Raw genomic sequence first — 17,976 nt, 5'->3', positions numbered from 1 at the left:
GATCACTCTTGCTAACCTGTTTTGAGACCTGAGACTTCCCACTTCACTATGTTTCTTCAATGGATGAGTAATTTCACTTTTTATACTCTTATTATGTGGTTTACTTATGCCACATGAAGGTATTTTTGACATGCTAAGTGAGTGTGATGCTGTATTTTTTTTAACTTCTTGTTCCCCATTGAAATTATTAGAAATGCCATTAATTAATTCTAGCCTCCCCCCAAAAAATGTGTAATGTTTTAAGTGAGGAAAATGTACTTTATAAACACATACAGAAATGATCCAATTAAATTGAATTAAAATAATTGAATGGTTTTAGCCACTGGACATTGTGCTACTCCTTCTGGTGTTTGCACGTTGGCCACCTGGGGGCAGTATATTACAGATATGGAGACACACGGAAAGAAGAGTTTCACAACTGGTTATTAGTCATTTTTCACAAAGGATAAAACAAAAAATGTTATGTTTAGCACCAAAAACTGATTGTATCTCAAATATTGAAAAATCGGCTGAGCAACAGCTTGTATCATAAAAAAAATATGTGTTATGTCAAGACACCCGACAAGTTGACAAAGTTCTGCAATAGCACTAAAAATACCATGTTATTAAACTGTGCCTAGTATCTTACACGCAAGCTATGGAGTATTTCCATGCCGTCAACAGGCTCATAAATAACCACCCTGTCCTTTATTGCATATTGCTTTTCAAATTAAACCCTAATATTTCTGCTTGGCTTGCCCAGGCAGTCTCCCGTTATGAGAAATGAGCGCGAGCATCTTCAGCCTCCCAGTGCTCCCACTCAACCCGCCCACGCGCATCTGAGCCACAGCGCACCACACGGGCAAAAAAAAGAAGAAGGAAAAAAACAGTCCTGCATACTTTTGCAAGCAGATTCCACTTTCACGCACACATGCACGCTCCTTGTTGTGTGTCCAGGTACTAAGAAAGGATGGCCAATGTGAGTCTTCATTCCTCCTCCTCCGCCATGCTATGATAAGCATCCTCTATGGGTTTTAGGTGGATCTACTTCTCCTATTCTCCTACTCAATCCCAGAGGTGATGTGGCCACGTTCTCCTGTCCCTTTTAATGACTGTGGGTGTGCAATCAATAATGTGCACACCCACTCAGTGGCGGTGAAATAAAGGAAAAGACATGTTTAATGTCGAGTTATCAACCAGCGGGTTTAGAGTGGGTTTAAAAGCAAAATGTCAAGATACAACCTGTACCGGTCGCCAGCCAATCACAGGGCACATAGAGACCAACAACCAGTCAACCACTCGCGTTCATAACACAGGTGTCAAACTCAAGGCCCGGGGGCCAGATCCAGCCCGCCACGTCATTTTATACGGCCCACAAAAGCAAATCATGTCCATCAATTTCTTTGACCCTTGCTAAAATCCTTATCAAAATGTCAAATTGTCATGTGTAATAAATAAATAATAAAATAATATACAAATAATAAATAAATGATAAATAAAAATAATAAATAAATAAATAAAAATTAGGTTTTGCTGGAATTTTTTATTTTTTTTACTTGAACAAATTATCATCCTTGACTTCTAATTTCAAAACAAATCCATCAATTTGTTATGTAATGTGTAATACAATGTGACAATTAAACATCCTGTCCACACCAAGGTTATTATTAGTAACGATATCCAAACATCACAATACAATAATTATCACAATGGGGAGGTTTGCGGTATTAAAAGGTCACAATATTGTATAAAAATAAAAAAATGAGCTCATACAAAAAAAAGGACAATATTATGCTTTTGTACATAACAGCAATGCATATAAACAACCTACAATCTCTAATAACATTTAATATTGAGGCACTTACATGCTCACGCATGCACACGTTGAGTTCCTCCACATATTGATTCGATTCACAAGCATATTACGTTCGCCTTCATCTGACGATTAGCGTGGATTTTAAACTTAAAAAGATTTTACATCAAAATCCAACTGGTGCATTGCGTGGGAGACAACTTCAAGTAGCGTCAAACTACGTGACAATGGGTCCTCTCATGGCGCTCAGTTGCAGCGCGTCTCGCCACTCCTGCTTCCCTCTTTTGACTGCAAAGAGTCATCCTTGATTTGGAGTGTGCCACAAGATGAGAGGAAGAGGGCGACGTGATGGGTGGCGGTGGGCGGAGCTAAGGGGAATGGGCTTTGATGGCCGACTACACACGAGTCTGTTCTCACATTCCCCGCTTTTGAGCTCTCAATCAAGCGGCTGCTTCTTTTTAAAATCTCTCTTTGTAGGCACACAAACGGAAAATTCATTACAAGATTTGACTTGCAATACTTTATTCAAGGGGGAAATTGTTTTTAAATGATAGTCCCCCTTCTGATTGATTCAGTGGCAAAAGTGTGACGGAGGCACAGATGCTTTTGGGGAGTCACATGTGCTTGCAAAGAAGACTTTTAAGTTAGTCAAAGTTAAAAGAAGGAATTGGAAAGCTCTCGTCTCCATTTCATAGGTTATAAATGTGTTGTTTACGCTGCAACCACTGGCACGACATGACTGTTCCCTATTGGGTCATCCGCTAAGTTGATTGTATACATTCTAGGAAAGTCAGGCGATTCAAATTAATTATCGTAATTTATCGCATGACTTCAATAGTTAACTCACGATTAATCATTAATTGATTAAGTATTCATACTCTTCTTAACTCAAAAGTAGAAAAAAAATTTAAGCTAATAGAAAAATGGCTACGTCTTCTAACCATTGATACAGTAATTTCATAATACGATAATTCACAAAATTGAGTTAAAAAGATGTGCTGTACCTTTAAAAAAAACTTGATATTAATTTGTGTTGAGGTCATTTTTCTGCCACTAGATGGCATAATTGCATTTGTAAGACATTGGTGACAGCTCAGTGCATTTTTATTTTCATATTAAGAGCAATTTCATCTTTACCATGAAATAACTTGTGAAATTCTGCACATTTTTAAAATTGTAAAATACAACTTGACCCCAGTCTCCACAAATATATGCATTATTATTAAATGTATTACTGCTAAATTTTGACTTGGACGTGTCTGCTGCGTTGCAACTGGAACTCCCTCACTACAGGCTTTCCAAGTAAGAGGCGGTCATTAATTGTGCGTTAAAAAAAAATTGTGGTGTTAAAGGAACTTTAACTAACGGAAACTTAACGCAAAACGTCCCTATTACATATCAAAATAAACAACTTCAAACCGGTAACATTTCATTTTTAGCAATACTCCATCATGAATATTACTGTTGCACTAGTCCAACATTTATAACGTAAAAGTATGTTGAACGTAAATGAAAAGTAACGAAGCAAATAACGTAGTTAACATGTTCTTAGTCACCTCTGTTCGCTTGCAATTGGATTTGATTGCTTCAAAGCAGGTCTGTACGGAAGCATATTGCATTCACTTGAAAAAAAACAACCTGTTTTTCTGACACATTTTTGGGGATGAGCTTTGTTATTTTGAGTTTTTTTTCTTCTTCTGTTTTTCTGATTTTTTTTTTCAGTTTTACTGAATTTTTTTTTCGGTCAAAAAAATATTCAGAAAAACCGGAGGAAAAATTACTCAGGAAAAAAATTGGGGGGGGGGGGTGTATTTAGAAAAACGGAGGAAATGTTTTTATTTTTTTTTAAACAGAAAAAAAATATTCCGAAAAACAGAGTTGTTGTTTTTTTTACTTGTTGCAGACTCGCTAATAGCGGAAGTGGACACTTTCCCGCATACCTCCGTATGCAATAAGATAATCATGTTTACTTACTGGCTCTCAATTAGAAATAAATGTGTATACTGTATTGTGGTTTGTTCTCTAATCTCTGAGGGAAAAAATATTCAGAAAAACTAATAATATAAAATAATTATTTTATAAAACAGGGGGAAATTACCAGAAAAACTGAAAAAAAATATTACGAAAAAAAGAGGAAAATGATCTGAAAAACAGAGGGAAATATTTTTTTTTCAAACAGAAAAAAAAATACAAAAAAACCCAGGGAAAAAAATATTCAATAAAGCAGAAAAAAATACTTATAAAAACAAAGCTCCCCCAAAAAAATAGTCAGAAAAACAGGACTTTTTTTCCAAATGAATGCAACACGCTTCCGTAGGTCTGGTTGCTAAGTAACTTTTTTCCTTTTTTTTTTTTTTTTACCAACCTGGCTCCAGTTAGGATGAATAGCAAGTTGTTATTCAAACAAATGAGGACCTCAAGTGTGCTCACTCACTCACTTGTACTTTCCAACAGGAATTCTTTCTAAATTTACGGTGTTGTTTTCCTCTACCATTTTTTTAAAACATTTTCTGAACTCCTGTTGCTTTCTCTAAGTGTAACGTAGTGTGAAAGAGAGCAGCTCATCCCATAGTATGTCTCCGTCAAACACACACACACACACACACACACACACACCCCACACACACACATACATACACACACACACACACACACAGTTGGGTTGTTGTTGGCTGTGACTGGGGGTGCTGAGAGGAGAGAGTGGGGCTCAGTGTGTCCAGGAAGTGTTGCAGGCAGTGCAGTGGGGAGAGCGTTGATTCACAGGGAGAGAGACGTGCCCGGCGTGGTGAAACCATGCTCACTAAGTGGGAGAACGCCTCTGCGCAGGACACAAGATGAAGGTGGGGAGGAAGACAGGCCACAGTCTCTCTACTGACGTTCCTCCACTCCTCACCCTGGTCGGCCTCCTCCTCCTACTCCTCACAGGTATGTCCTAACTTGTTTTTTTGTTAGCTCTCAAACCGCATGAAGTTTTTGGTCACATACACTGACTCATAGAGGTTGATTTTTTTCTGTTACTGTTTGTGTAGTATGCGTATTGGATGTTTATCTCCCTTGTCTTTGTGGCAGTTGCACAATGCTGTCAAACTAGGCCCCCATTACAGTCGCTTGAGGTCCCCAAAGAGGCTATTTAGTCATTACATTACTTCCGACAAGTGTAAAATAAATAAATCTGTTTGTCCTCATTATGGCTGGGTGAGATGCGTTGTACACCCTGACTGGTCGCCAGCCAATTGACAGATTTAAAGTTGGTGACAATCGATTTACAGGTAAAGGTGCGTTTGAGTCAATTTGCACTCAGTGGAGCCATTATGTCAAACTTCAGGGGCCGCTTTCACCCAAATTTGACCATAAGTGGGCCGGACCAGCTATGAATAACAGGTCCAAAATATTATTATTATTTTTTCGGTGCAAATAATTACACATACATTCTGAAAATATTCCCATTTATTATTATCTTATTGCAGAGTAATCAGAAATTCTCTAAAAATGAGTGCACATTTTTTGCATCAAATCCTGAGTAAGAGCCACCTTTCAGAATGTCATTTAAGAGGTCGTCAGTGCACCCTCCAGTGGACAAAATCACCAACAACATTTAATTTTTGTGAAAAACTGAAGGTTATGTTCTGTCCTCAGGGGCCAGATTGGATGCCCTGATGGGCCAGATCTGGGCCGCGTGCCGTATGTTTGGTGTACAGACTCTACTGTAATAAGAGGCCGCACATGTATCCCTTTCTCCCTACATTCTATACTAAAAGAAGGAATGTTCCTTGGATGAGTTGATCAGTATGACCTGTTGGTTTATTCAGTAGACGCCAGTGAACCAGGGAGATACACAAATATGGCGTTCTAAAATTGGTAGATTTTGTTTCATTTTTGGCAGAGTAATGTACTGCAGGAATAATATTTTTTAAATTTTTTTACAGTCTTATATATCATTCTCCATAAACCAGGAAGTAGCCTAGCTAACTAAAGACTTTTTCCCCCCAGAAAATATTTCAATGAATATTTGTTTTCCTGTTTCACATTTGCAAGTAATGTTAAGAAGGTTCCTCTTAATCAAAAAATGGTATGGACCCGCCATATTCCGTGAACCAGGAAGTTGGCTGCAAGATAACAAAAACAAATATGTCTCTTAATAATAATTGTAGTTTCTTGTGTTCGTGTCATTTGCTTTCTCCATTTACCGTTAATGTCACAATGGAGTTTGTTATGTCTGAGGAATGGTAGCCTACAATCTCCTCATCTTTGTCAGCCAACCAGGAAGTAGCACAGTATATGTTGCTCTTCCTGTGTTTTTGTTGTTTTTCATATTTATGTTGTATTCCTTTAACCTCGTGTTGTTCTCTGCGAACGCTAGTTGTCAATTGTGAGTCATGATGGAATGGTCTTGGCCCTCAACAAAAACGGGGCAGTCCCGCCATTTGCTGTGAACCAGGAAGTAGCCTGCAAGCTAATAAATGCCAATGCAGCACACCATCGTATTTTCACTTGTGTTTGAGTCATTTACTTTCTTTTTACTTTTTGAATCTTCAGTCACAAATAGTACGGTCCTGATGTAGCTAGCATAGGACTTAAGAGAAACGGACATTTAAAAATTCCACCGTTTTTTCCCCACGGTGAAGCTCTGTGCTTAACTGATTGTCATTCTACTTTGTGACTGCGATTCTATTAACATGTTGTTGAGGACTGGAGAAAAGTTCTAACCAAGGCTCAGCACGTTGGACTGATCCTATCGTGCTAGAACCTCCTGTGCCGATCTCCAACTTCCCCAATGACAAAGACTTTCTCTCTGATTCCCATTTTCTCGCTCACTCTTTTCAACGGAACTCCCAACAATCGAGCCCTTTGTCTTATCGCCTTGACAACCCCTGTCAGACGGCCAAAGGGGTTGCCATGACGAGGAGGCGATGCCCTGCTAACTGCCTGGCTGCGAAGAATTAGTCAACGGTGCAGAATCTCTCTCTCTTTCTCTGTTGTCTTGCTCGCTCTACCTTTGATGCATAACAGCGGGAACTCCCCAAAGCCGGCCAAAAGCCAATGTTTGGACTTGTGTCTACTAAGGGGGAAGCAGCCTCCACAGGGAACATATGTGTTAGGCTGTGCTGGTTACCAGGACAAGGCTTTACGATAAAGGATAACATTTGGTCGCATGGGAGGAGAAGGGAAATCGATGGAGGAAAAAAATTAATATGTTACATATTCAGGAGGCTGTCCGGCAGTTTCTGTGAGGCGGATTAGTGATCAAGATGTGAACACACATCATGAGCGCAATGTGGGTGCATTTTTAAAAAAAAATGTTTGCCTGTGTTTAGAGCACACAGTGAGCACACCAATGGCTGCATTAAAGCGCCTATGCAAAGAATTGGGACTCATTAAGTCGCCATCAAAGGGAGAAAAAGAAAAAAAAATTAAATTAAAAAAAAAATTAACTACTTCCTGGTTCACAGAGAGCATAAAGAGAACAAAAATGTAAAAAAAAAAATCCTTATTAGGCTGGTAGGAAATGGTTTTATAGTGACTCAAATGACAAAAAGAGAACCTACATACTAGTGAAAAAAAAATGGTGCCTTTTGTTATTAGTCATTTACTTAACACAAAAAAACTTCTCTATCCTCACTAGGGGTCATGGGTGTGCAAGAGCCAATCACAGCTGACTTTGGGCAAGACGGGCGTTACACCCCAAGGCTCGGAATAAGCAGTTTTGCTTTGTATTTTACGAAATTAGAATTTTTGCAGCGCATCAAAACACATTGAATAGCAAAACTAATTATCAACTGCCCAAAAAAAGTAGAAGAAAAACTGCCATCTACCGCTGGTCGTCGGAGGTCCAGGAATGCTCTGCGCTACTTATGCCGCAGCATTTAGCTAGCAACAATGTTCAGCTAGCTAGTAGTGCACATTACACACACGCTGCAGAGTCTCTCCTAAGTCAGTAATCATCGCCTCTGTGTACATTTCTGACAAGTATCATTGTCACGAAGGTATGACGAGAAAAGGCGGAGAAGCCAAGCTAATTGCTAAGCTAGCCTCATGTTGACTTGGCTAACACGTTAAACACAGAATTTAAGTGATTGGGTGATTGGGCACACTTTTCACAGACTGACGAGAAGCGCGTTTAAGTGGAGAACATCCAACTTTGACCAGCAAAATAGCAGGCAAATTTAGAAGTGTCTGAACTCTTGAGAAAAAAATAAATCACAACTGGTGATTAACGTCATGCCAGGAGAAGTGGCCTATAAGGTTAAAAGTATATGAATATAGTATAATTTACTATCAGTAATTTTTGTTTTTCACAACATCTTCCTCCCACATTCCAAAAACATAAGGTTAAGGTTCATCAAAATATTAGGTCTGAATTGTCAATTGCTGTGATTTGCTGGCAACCAATCCGGGGTTAACTCTTGCCCTAAATCATCTTATAAAGGCTAAACCAATCACCATCTTATTCATGACAAGCATGGTGGAAAATATATGAGTGGTTGCCATATATCAGCAAGTCATTTCCTGGTTTAAAGAGGATGTAAGATGCAGGCCACGTACTTCCTAGTTTTAGGAAAGACAACAGGACCATACCATTTTTTTTTTTTATACTGGGGAGGAGGGCAGTTTCACCATTAAGAAAATAGAACTTAGCTTAGTTAGCAGGCTACTTTCTGATTCATATGAGGAATCATTTAAGATAAGAAGAACGTTTTTCACTTCTGTTCAGTTACAAACTTTGGTACAGTTTTACCGAAGTGGATCAAAGAGTTGCATGTAAGTGGGGCTCAAGTTTCAACATTGGTGAAAAAGAAGCCTCTGAATAAGCAGCCCCGTCAGGATGAAAAATACACCGTAGCGTCTTCCTTTAAGAAGGGAGACAGTTTGACATGTTGGAGCAAAGGAAGCCCGGACATAAATAATGGAATTCCAGGAGAACTCATTTGGCCTGAAAAACAGTGGCAGTCTCATGCTGGCTCGCTGTCACATGATTGTGACGTACTGCGACGTTTCAGAAGAAATGAACCACTTTAACACTGTTAGTGCTTTCGTTTTTTTTGTTTTTTTGTTTGCGAGATTTGAGACCAGGGTTATTATAGTTTTGGAATTTTTCATTTTAGTTTGTTTTTATTTCGTTTTGTTTTGGTTTTTAAATTTAGTTAGTTGTAATTAGTTTTCAAGGTGGTTCTGTTAGTTTTGATTAGTTTTAGTTATTTCATAAATGCTTTCAGTATTAGCTTTAGTTGTTTTTTTATGTGTATTACTTGTGCGCAATATTTAAAAAACACCATGGGAGCGACGTCATCTGAAGGTGCTTTTCTATTGGCTGCTGCTAGATGACATCACTTTTGTGTGGCGCACTTTCAAATGTCCTTATTCCGGTTAATATCAAAATAAATCTACTTAAAATCACATTTAAAATCATCCCCAAAGGCATTACATTTATTAGCAAAGACTAAAACGAAGGACATTTTTGCTATAATTATAGTTAGTTTTAGTTAGTTTTGTAAACATAAAATGTAATTTGGCATTTTATTTTATTTTGTTAACGAAATAGTTTTTTGAATTTTTGTTTTTTCGTTGGTTTTAGTTAACTTTGAGACTGCAGGTTTTCCTCTGTGCTGTGAATGATATATTAACCAGCTCCAAGTACAATACTGCTCTTCCCTATTTGCCCCAGGTGAGGTGTCAGGGGTGAACGTGACGAGCCAAACCCAAGTGGTGAGAGGCATCGTGGGCAAAGAGGCCCTGCTGTCGGTCAGCTACACCAGCAGCAGCGCAGACAAGCCTGTAATCAAGTGGCAGCTGAAGCGGGACAAAGTGAAGCCCGTCACCGTGGTGCAGTCCATCGGCACCGACGTCATCGGGAACCTCCGGCCGGAGTACCGTAACCGCATCCTGGTGTTCGAGAACGGCTCGCTGCTGCTTCACAACCTGCAGCTGTCGGACGAAGGCTCGTACGAGGTGGAGATCTCAATCACGGATGACACCTTCACGGGGGAGCACTATATTGAGCTGACTGTGGATGGTAGGTACTGTTGGACCATAATGCGACATTACCGTCAACGTCTTGCATTGTATGAATGCTGAAAGACATTCACATCACATGATACTACGATACAGCTAGGAAGTGTCAGATGCTCAGAAGACATGTAGATGAGCCCCGATTGGTCATTATCTGAGCCCTGAGCAACTGTGATGTTATTTTCCGTCGACAAGTGGCAAAATGGCCGCCTCTTGAGATGGATAAAAATAAAAAAAATTGCTGCTTAAAGGGGAAGTCAACCTTAACTCATTCACTCCGTCATTTTCACTGAAGCACCCCTTCGCTCCCGGCAGTTTTACTGGGTTTTGATTGATTTGCAAATAAAAACATGGTGCCCACCAAAAGAAAGATTAGAGTCTCTTCTTTTTCATTTTGTCCATTTTGGAGCAATTAGCATTAGAATATAGCTAAGTTTCATCATTATTCACAAACCTGTTGAAAACACTGGGAAAAAGAGCTTTTTGCAACATGGCCCTGGTTAATCTCTTATACTCTGCTGCCACTGCTAACCGTTTTTTGTAATAACTACCATTGCTTTTAGCAACCTCTTCAGATCAGAGGCTGCATCAAAGCTTTAGCAAAAAAAAACAAAAAAAACGCATAAATACGTTTTTGGGACCCGTATTTAGACTAGAACATTTTATTGTCAAGAGATTTTGGGGGGGTTTGACTTCCCCTCGAACTCATATTATACAAATGCAATATTATATAATATATCGTCGCTGCTATGTGGAAAAAAAACGTGTGTCCATTTTTATAATTTTTTACATTTGTATGTTTTTGGAATTATATGCAGACATCCCAAAAATTAAAAAAAAAAGTAAACATAAGCGTTTTTTACATAGCAGCGACGATATACTACAGTATATACATGTGAGTTCTATAATACTGTATCTGTGACTGAATGCGAGTAGCTTTCCTGGCCTGTTAAAGGACTTGGGTTTCAAGGAGTTCCGAGTTGGCTGGCTATCAAACTGGCTAAACCGTTAGCCTTTCTGTTAATTGACTCGACGTCACTTGTGGCAAACATCGGGTCGTGTGTGAATATAAGCTTGTTTTTATTTTGCTGCCTTTGCCCATGTTAACTCATTCACTGCCATTGACGGCTATAAACGTCAAAAATTCATTTGAACTATTTCTATTAGTTCAGCTTTTTTTCCCACTTTTGCTAACAAGAGTATGAAAACCTAGATTTTTTTTATTGTACATTTAGAACAGATATAAAATTTGTGATTAATCGTGAGTTAACTAGTGAAGTCATGAGATTGATTCCGATTAAAAAAAAATTAATTACCTGATGCCCCGAATTTATAATTTTATTTAATTTTTTTAATTTTATTCATTCATAGCCATTGACGGCTATAGACGTCAAAAATTCATTTGGACTATTTTTATTAGTTTAAAAATGTTTCCCACTTTTGTTAACAAGAGTATGAAAACCTAGACATTTTTTTTATTGTACATTTAGAACAGATATCCAATTTGTGCTGAATTGTGAGTTAACTAGTGAAGTCATGCGATTAATTATGATAAAAAAATGTAATCGCCTGACAGCCCTAATTTTTAATAACCTTTCATTTTTTTAAATGTTTTTTTTTTTAAGAAAAGATTATTAAAAATTAGGGCTGTAGGTTTTTTCGTAATTAATCGCATGATTTCACTAGCTAACTCACAATTAATCAACAATTAATCACAAATTTGATATATCTGTTCTAAGTGCACAATATTTTTTTCTAGGTTTTCAGACTCTTGTTAACAAAAGTGTGGGGGGGGGGTGCCAAACTAATTGAAATTGAAATGAATTCCAGTGAATGAGTTAAGAACCACTGGGTTCGCTGGAATAGGCTTCAGGATAAGCGGTTAATAAAAACAAAAAATGAATGGACTGATGAATTAAATTCACTGAAATCCCTTCCCAATTTCCTTGTAACGTCTGTCGTCATCAGTTCCAGTCTCCAAGCCCTACATCCAGATGGTGGCGTCATCTGTCCTCGAGTACAGCGAGCACTTTAACCTGCACTGCTCCCACGACAATGGCACCAAGCCCGTGTACGCCTGGCTGAAGGGGGGGAAGCTGCAGGCCAACGACTCCCGCCTGCTGCTCTCGCACGACCGAAAGGTGCTGACCATCGCGCGCGTTCTCATGTCGGACGACGACGTCTACACCTGCGTGGTGGAGAACCCCGTCAGCAGCATGAAGAGCACGCCTGTCAAGCTCACCGTCTACAGTAGGTGGCGCGTTACACCGCCCAATGTCGGATTCCGAGCATGCATGTATTCAGATGTCACTTTCGGTTGCATGCCAAAGTAATTATCGCCACACAGAAGCACGCCCGCCTGGCTAACGATGTTGTTTACTGCAAGTGCCAGTACGGAGCCCCAACAGGCAGTGAAATCCAATGAATGGACTATTATTCATGGGAAGGGGGAGTTCCATATCATAACTCCACTGGGATGTGCTTAATTTCCTCAATAAGCACGGAAGACGCATGAAGCGCGGCGCTTGAAATGTAATAAAATACAGTTTGCTTAGATATCCCGGTTTATTACAAGTCTAAAATGGGAACGGCGAGGGCAAGCTTTGGCTCTGATGTCGTTATCCTCTTTTTGCTTTTCATCTCCGCTGTCTGCCTCTGGTTTAGGACGGAGCTCGCTGTACATCATCCTGTCCACCGGAGGCATTTTCCTCCTCATCACCCTGGTGACCGTGTGTGCCTGCTGGAAGCCTTCCAAGTGAGAACTCTTCTTTCTTTCTTTTCCTCCCTTCTTTTGAGCCTTCTTCTGTCTGCCTGTTGCATAAAAAAGCAAGTTGTTTTTGTGTTTTGAACCCCCCCTCCCCTCCCTCCGCCCCCTGCTGCACTGCAGAAAGAAGCATAGGCCCGTCCCGCAGAGAGCTCCCATCTACATAGAGCAGGGGGGAAATGGCCATGATGGTGAGTTTTGGACAATGCCTTAAAATTATTGGCAATTTTCGAATTATTAGGATTAGTAAAGATTATTTTTTTTTTTACATGATTGTGATGAATTATAAAGATCATTTAAAAGATACAATTGGGATTTTTATAGGTCTAAAAAAAAAAAAAAAGCTTTTGATACTATATGACAGATGTCATAAGAAGTTCAGCATACAAATGGATGAAAAAGTTATTAAGATATCTGATATGAGTAAGTCCAATTGAATGGGGTTCCCCAAGGCTCTGTGCTAGGCCCAAAACTATTCATATTGCATATAACGTAAATGATATCGGCTGTGTTCTGTTTGCTTGGTGACAACTCTTGAATGCTCAGGAGAAAATCTGAAACAACCTTCTGCCCACTGTCGGAAATTAATATATTAAGAAAAATCGGCGCTAGCAAATATCACTATATTTAAACATATGAATTTGATAGTTTTTGGCACGAGGCAAACCTAACATCAAGTCCAAATTATTGTAATGATGCAGAATTATGCTGGTCAGGAGTCAGAAGAATTTTTTTTATTATTATTATTATTATTATTAAATTAAACACTCGTAAATTATACTTGAGTTCAAAAAGTACACAATAAGGTCAGAATATGTTTGAAATTAGAGAGTTGCTATGACTTAAGGGGAACAAGTGTCTCCAAAAAGAAAATCGAAACAAGAACATACATTGTGAAAAATGACAAATAATAATTATGGAATTATTCATATTAATAATTATTCAAATGTGTAAAATTATGGACAATAATAAGTTAGGTATTCGATTTTTATTGTTATTTTAAGGATTCAATTGTATTGTTTTTTTATATATATAATGTAATTTAGTTACATAAAGTTTTATCATTTTAAATATTGTACGATGGACTTGTCTTCTATTGTATTATTATTTTTGACTTTTTTGTAGTTGACGTTGTACCGAAACCAACCACGCTGGGTCGAAGGAGTCCCATGCCTCTGTATGTACTCAACGAAGACGTAAGTCAGACCTCAAATCATTTAGACCACAAAACAAACAGTTCTAAACATTGTCCATATATACCCATTTATTATACCATATCATATCTATATATCTTTTGCGTTTTTTGTTACCCCCTAATATATACGTATATGTTATGTTGAATCAGAAAATCAGTTTTGATTTAACCAAATTGAACCGTTACATTATAACATGTATACCATCCTTGATAAGAGATGCACACCGGCTCTGAATTGGGTATCAATCGTTTTGATGTTGCTGATGATGTCTTGTTTTAAAAAGTGTCTCTTCACTTTCATCTTCCAGGAGACTCTGGAGCGTCTGGAAGAAGGCGCTTGCACTGCCTACAGCCAATCAGAATTTAACTTCCCCGCCACCTACGTCCCGGTCCTTCCCAGCCACACCCACAGAACTGAGCCGCCCATCTGGACCACCCCGCGCAGGTACACCCGCAGCCCCTCCCCGCTCGCACAGCTTCTCCCGCAAGCCCCCCCGGCGGGAGCTCCCCTCAGCCCCGCGCGCTCGCCAGCCCACTCGCCGTGTTCGTCGCCACGCAGTTTCAGCCCGATTCGAAAAGTTCGGCCTCCCGTTGGAATCCCAAACATTCGCCTCCCCGTCGTGGAGGCCGAGAGCCCCCCGCCCAGCGAGATGACGCAGGTTTCTCCCCAGCAGTGACACCTGGTTGGTCGTCACGTATTGCGTTTGCTGTATCTTGCCAGGAGGAGGATGATGGATGCGCCAGAAATTCCTTCTGCGGCCACCAGCAATACTTTTGTAGCCTTTTGATGACATGGTCTGTAATAGGAAAGTATATCCTGTCGAGCATTCATAGGTTACATGTACTGAGTTGTGAAATTGTACTATGCGATGTATTATTAATTTCACTGGGGACGTCTGATGAGTAGTTTGGGGGTTTACGTTTTTGTTTTTTGTTTTTTATCATTTAATCATTCAAATTTTTCTTTTTGTGTAATTATGAAATTAAAAAAATACAATGTTTCCTACTTTGTGAGTTGTTTATATATATATATATATGTGTGTGTGTGTATTATTGTTATTATTATTATTATTATTATTATTATTATTAAAAACATTCATTTTAAAATAAACATAAACACACTTGACACTGAGGCAAATACAGCATCTTGATTTTGATGACGATAATGATGATGATTTTTTTTATTTTTATTATGGTCAACCTAATGATTATTCATTATCATTCCACATGTAATATATAATTATTAGTTCTGTTATAATTGTTCTCTTTTTACTTTATGATAGATTCATGTATTTATGTGCTACACATACATAATTATTATAATAATTAATTTATCAGTCATAATAGCATGTGTACTTTATTGTAGTATTTAGCTGTCCTCTACACAAAATAAATGTCATACATATAGCAATTAGCATAATTATTTTTCAAATTATCATTTTGTTGTATTTAATTTATTAGTATTGTTTATTATGATCACAGTTTCAAATAATGTTACTGATCAATAACGTCATGCCAGCATTAAGAAGGAATGGTTAAATGTTGTTGTTTTTTAAAACTGTTATAGCTTTTTAGTCCATAAGATGTCACCATCACATTGCATTCTCTCCATTTGACTTCAGTGCGGGCAGTGTGTTTAATTCATCACGTTTATTTTTAGATTCAACCCACAAAGTACAAACGGTCACTCTAATAAACATAGGATTAGGTGAATCAAAAAGGCAGCCTAATCAACGTCAAGAGACTTCTATTCAATTATATTGATTTGCAGGCAACTTTAAGGGCATCGTGCAATCATGCGACCTCCAACCACTTGGCTCTCAATGCGACCGTGATTGTATTCTATTTGAAGACCTGTTGTGTGTGTTTTGCATCTTGCATAATATTTTGACGTTTTGAGAGGGAAATAATTAGAAACAGCTCTTAGTATGATGCTGTGTAGTTAGACCCCACTAAAGCATAATTATATTGTTTTATTACTACACAATTTAATGCGTATTGTGATACGCTTTTTATTTTTATGACAAAATATGTGTTATATCTTTTCCCGGATTCTCCCTTAATATAGGTCGTTGATAAAAAAATAATAATAACTAAAGTCCACACACCCCTGTTTAAATGCTTGTTTTGTGTGATAAGAAAATGTGACCAAATTTTTTTTCAAAGCTTTTAACCTGTAACTTGCAAAATAGAACTTATTTATTGATTCATTTATTTATTTTTTTCATGTTTTTGAGAAGGGATGTAAAAATAACTAAAACGATGTGGTTGATTAATCAGAAATAGAGTTGAGTTATTCTAGTAGGCTTTTCCTGGCATGTTTTTGAACGCTTTCGAGCAGAATCTCCAGCAGAATTTAAACATCTTGGGGTAACTAACACATTTTGTCATTGACTTGTTCATGTCAGTGGTAATCAGTCACTTTCTGAAAGAAAGAAAGAAAGAAAGAAAGAAAGAAAAAAAGAAAGAACGAAAAAAAAAGAGAAAAAGATAGGAAGGAAGGAAGGAAGAAAGAAAGAAAAAAGATAGAAAGAAAGAAAGGAAGGAAGAGAAAGAAAGAAAGGAAGGAAGAAAGAAAGAAATGTCTATAAAATGATTTATTTTTGTTACGGTAACTTAATTGAAAAAAAAAGTATTAAACATTATTTTCCCATAGAGATTAACTCGCGACACACTTTAATAGAAATTAAAACAAATTAATTTCTTAAATAGGCCTACATAACATAAACATGACTTGGCCTCGTTACACCATGCGTTTCAGAAAAGAAACGGAGTCAGTTAAAGTTAATTCAATATTTTTGGAAAGGTCAAACAATTCCAAAAATGAACATACACAAACATAAAAACTATTAAATAATTTAGGTCATCGACGAGGGCCGACACGTATTTAAAAGGATACTTGACTCGTTGAGCCCCTTTTCAGCAGAAAAAGTCCATATTTTGTAATAACTTCACTATTTTTCATGTACAATTAATACCTTTAAAAACACTTTTTTTTCCCACTTGCTGTCGACTGAAGATGACATCACCTGTGCTGAGGAAATAGGTAACAACCAACCACGGCTCAGCAAACCGTAGAAACATTTTGTTTTGAAAGGTACAGCATTAATTGTCCATGAAAATTTATCGACAAAATATTATATCTTCTTACTGCTGAAAAGGGCTCAAGTCGTCAAGAATCCCTTTAAATATGTGCGACTTCTTTTTGCCAGCTGTCCGTGACCCACCCAGAACCAACCTTTGACCATATAAGAAACACTGCACATCCGCATGAGAGGAGATGGAAAAGCAGCTGCTGTTATCGGAACTGTATGTAGTTGGGATGTCTAATCATCAGAAGGCGAGCACAAAAACACACTCAAACACACCAAAAACAAAAGTCTTCTGGTTTATCGCTATTATCAGGATAATGTGTCTTCCCCTCAGATGTCCAGCTGCGCCGCAAGGCCTTTTGTCATTGTAATCAGCAAGCATTTCATCGGCGCCTTTTATCCTGAAATGTATCTTCCGTTTCTCCAAAGGTGCGATGTGTCGATTGTGTTTGGATGACACAATCATATCTTGCTTGTTTTGATGCGGAGGCTCATGAATAAACATAAGAGAGCAGGCACGTGGACGCGTTTTATATGCGGTGGACCCCAACTATGCGCATAGGATAGGGGACTAGGATTTGAATTTGTCGACATGACTACATTTAACAATTGAGAATTTGAAATGTGGACTCGTCAGACCGCAGCACACGTTTCCACTTTGTGTCGGCCTATCTCCGATGAGCTTGGAGCCAAAGAAAGCGGCGGCGTTTGCGGGACGATTTACCGTAATCACTTGGCGCTTACACAATAGAAATTATTTAGATCAGTCATTTCAAGTTTGTCTTTTCGCACACATTCAGTCCAGCAGCTTCTTGTGTGGCACTTGTAGTGAGATGTCGGTGGCGGGATGCAGCGATGGTAATTAGCCTCAGGGGACCCAGATCGGGTCTGGTGTGTGTACCAGCTGTGTTAGTGTGTGTGTGATGCTCTCCAACTCTAATTAATGACCTCCTACTCGTGCCTGATGGAGCATTTTCACTCAAGTCCCGCTGATGTGAAATTCCCCAGACGAGGGGAGGGGGTTACAGTATTGTCGGAAAACTCTTATCTGGCTTTTTGTCAGCGTCAGTGGGTGAGGATTTTAATAATTGGCCGCGTTTGCATCACCATGCGTTTCCCTCGTGAT

General features: G+C 38.5%; 1 protein-coding gene across 1 annotated transcript; it reads left to right on the top strand.

Moving 5' to 3' along the window:
- Positions 1–4,470: 4,470 nt before the first annotated feature.
- hepacama (hepatic and glial cell adhesion molecule a) lies at positions 4,471–14,764 on the top strand. Its single transcript, XM_086080810.1, has 7 exons — positions 4,471–4,717; positions 9,456–9,803; positions 11,768–12,049; positions 12,464–12,554; positions 12,687–12,754; positions 13,689–13,759; positions 14,067–14,764. Exons 1-7 carry the CDS (start codon positions 4,627–4,629, stop codon positions 14,433–14,435), a joined length of 1,320 nt encoding a protein of 439 aa, XP_085936936.1. The 5' UTR covers positions 4,471–4,626; the 3' UTR covers positions 14,436–14,764.
- Positions 14,765–17,976: the final 3,212 nt, after the last annotated feature.

This window comes from Leptonotus elevatus, chromosome 7 (genome assembly GCF_054856555.1).
Source record: "Leptonotus elevatus isolate MCC_2025b chromosome 7, RoL_Lele_1.0, whole genome shotgun sequence".
Taxonomy (NCBI): Eukaryota; Metazoa; Chordata; class Actinopteri; order Syngnathiformes; family Syngnathidae; genus Leptonotus; species Leptonotus elevatus.
Note: the sequence above shows the minus strand (reverse complement) of the source record. Positions and strands in the feature narration are given on the sequence as shown.

Excerpts from the sequence above, each read along its gene's own strand:
- hepacama (XM_086080810.1), top strand. The coding sequence starts at position 4,627 with ATGAAGGTGGGGAGGAAGACAGGCCACAGTCTCTCTACTGACGTTCCT. Across the intron at positions 4,718-9,455 it reads CCTCCTCCTACTCCTCACAG|GTGAGGTGTCAGGGGTGAAC; the intron begins GTATGTCCTAAC and ends TATTTGCCCCAG. Across the intron at positions 12,050-12,463 it reads TGTCAAGCTCACCGTCTACA|GACGGAGCTCGCTGTACATC; the intron begins GTAGGTGGCGCG and ends CCTCTGGTTTAG.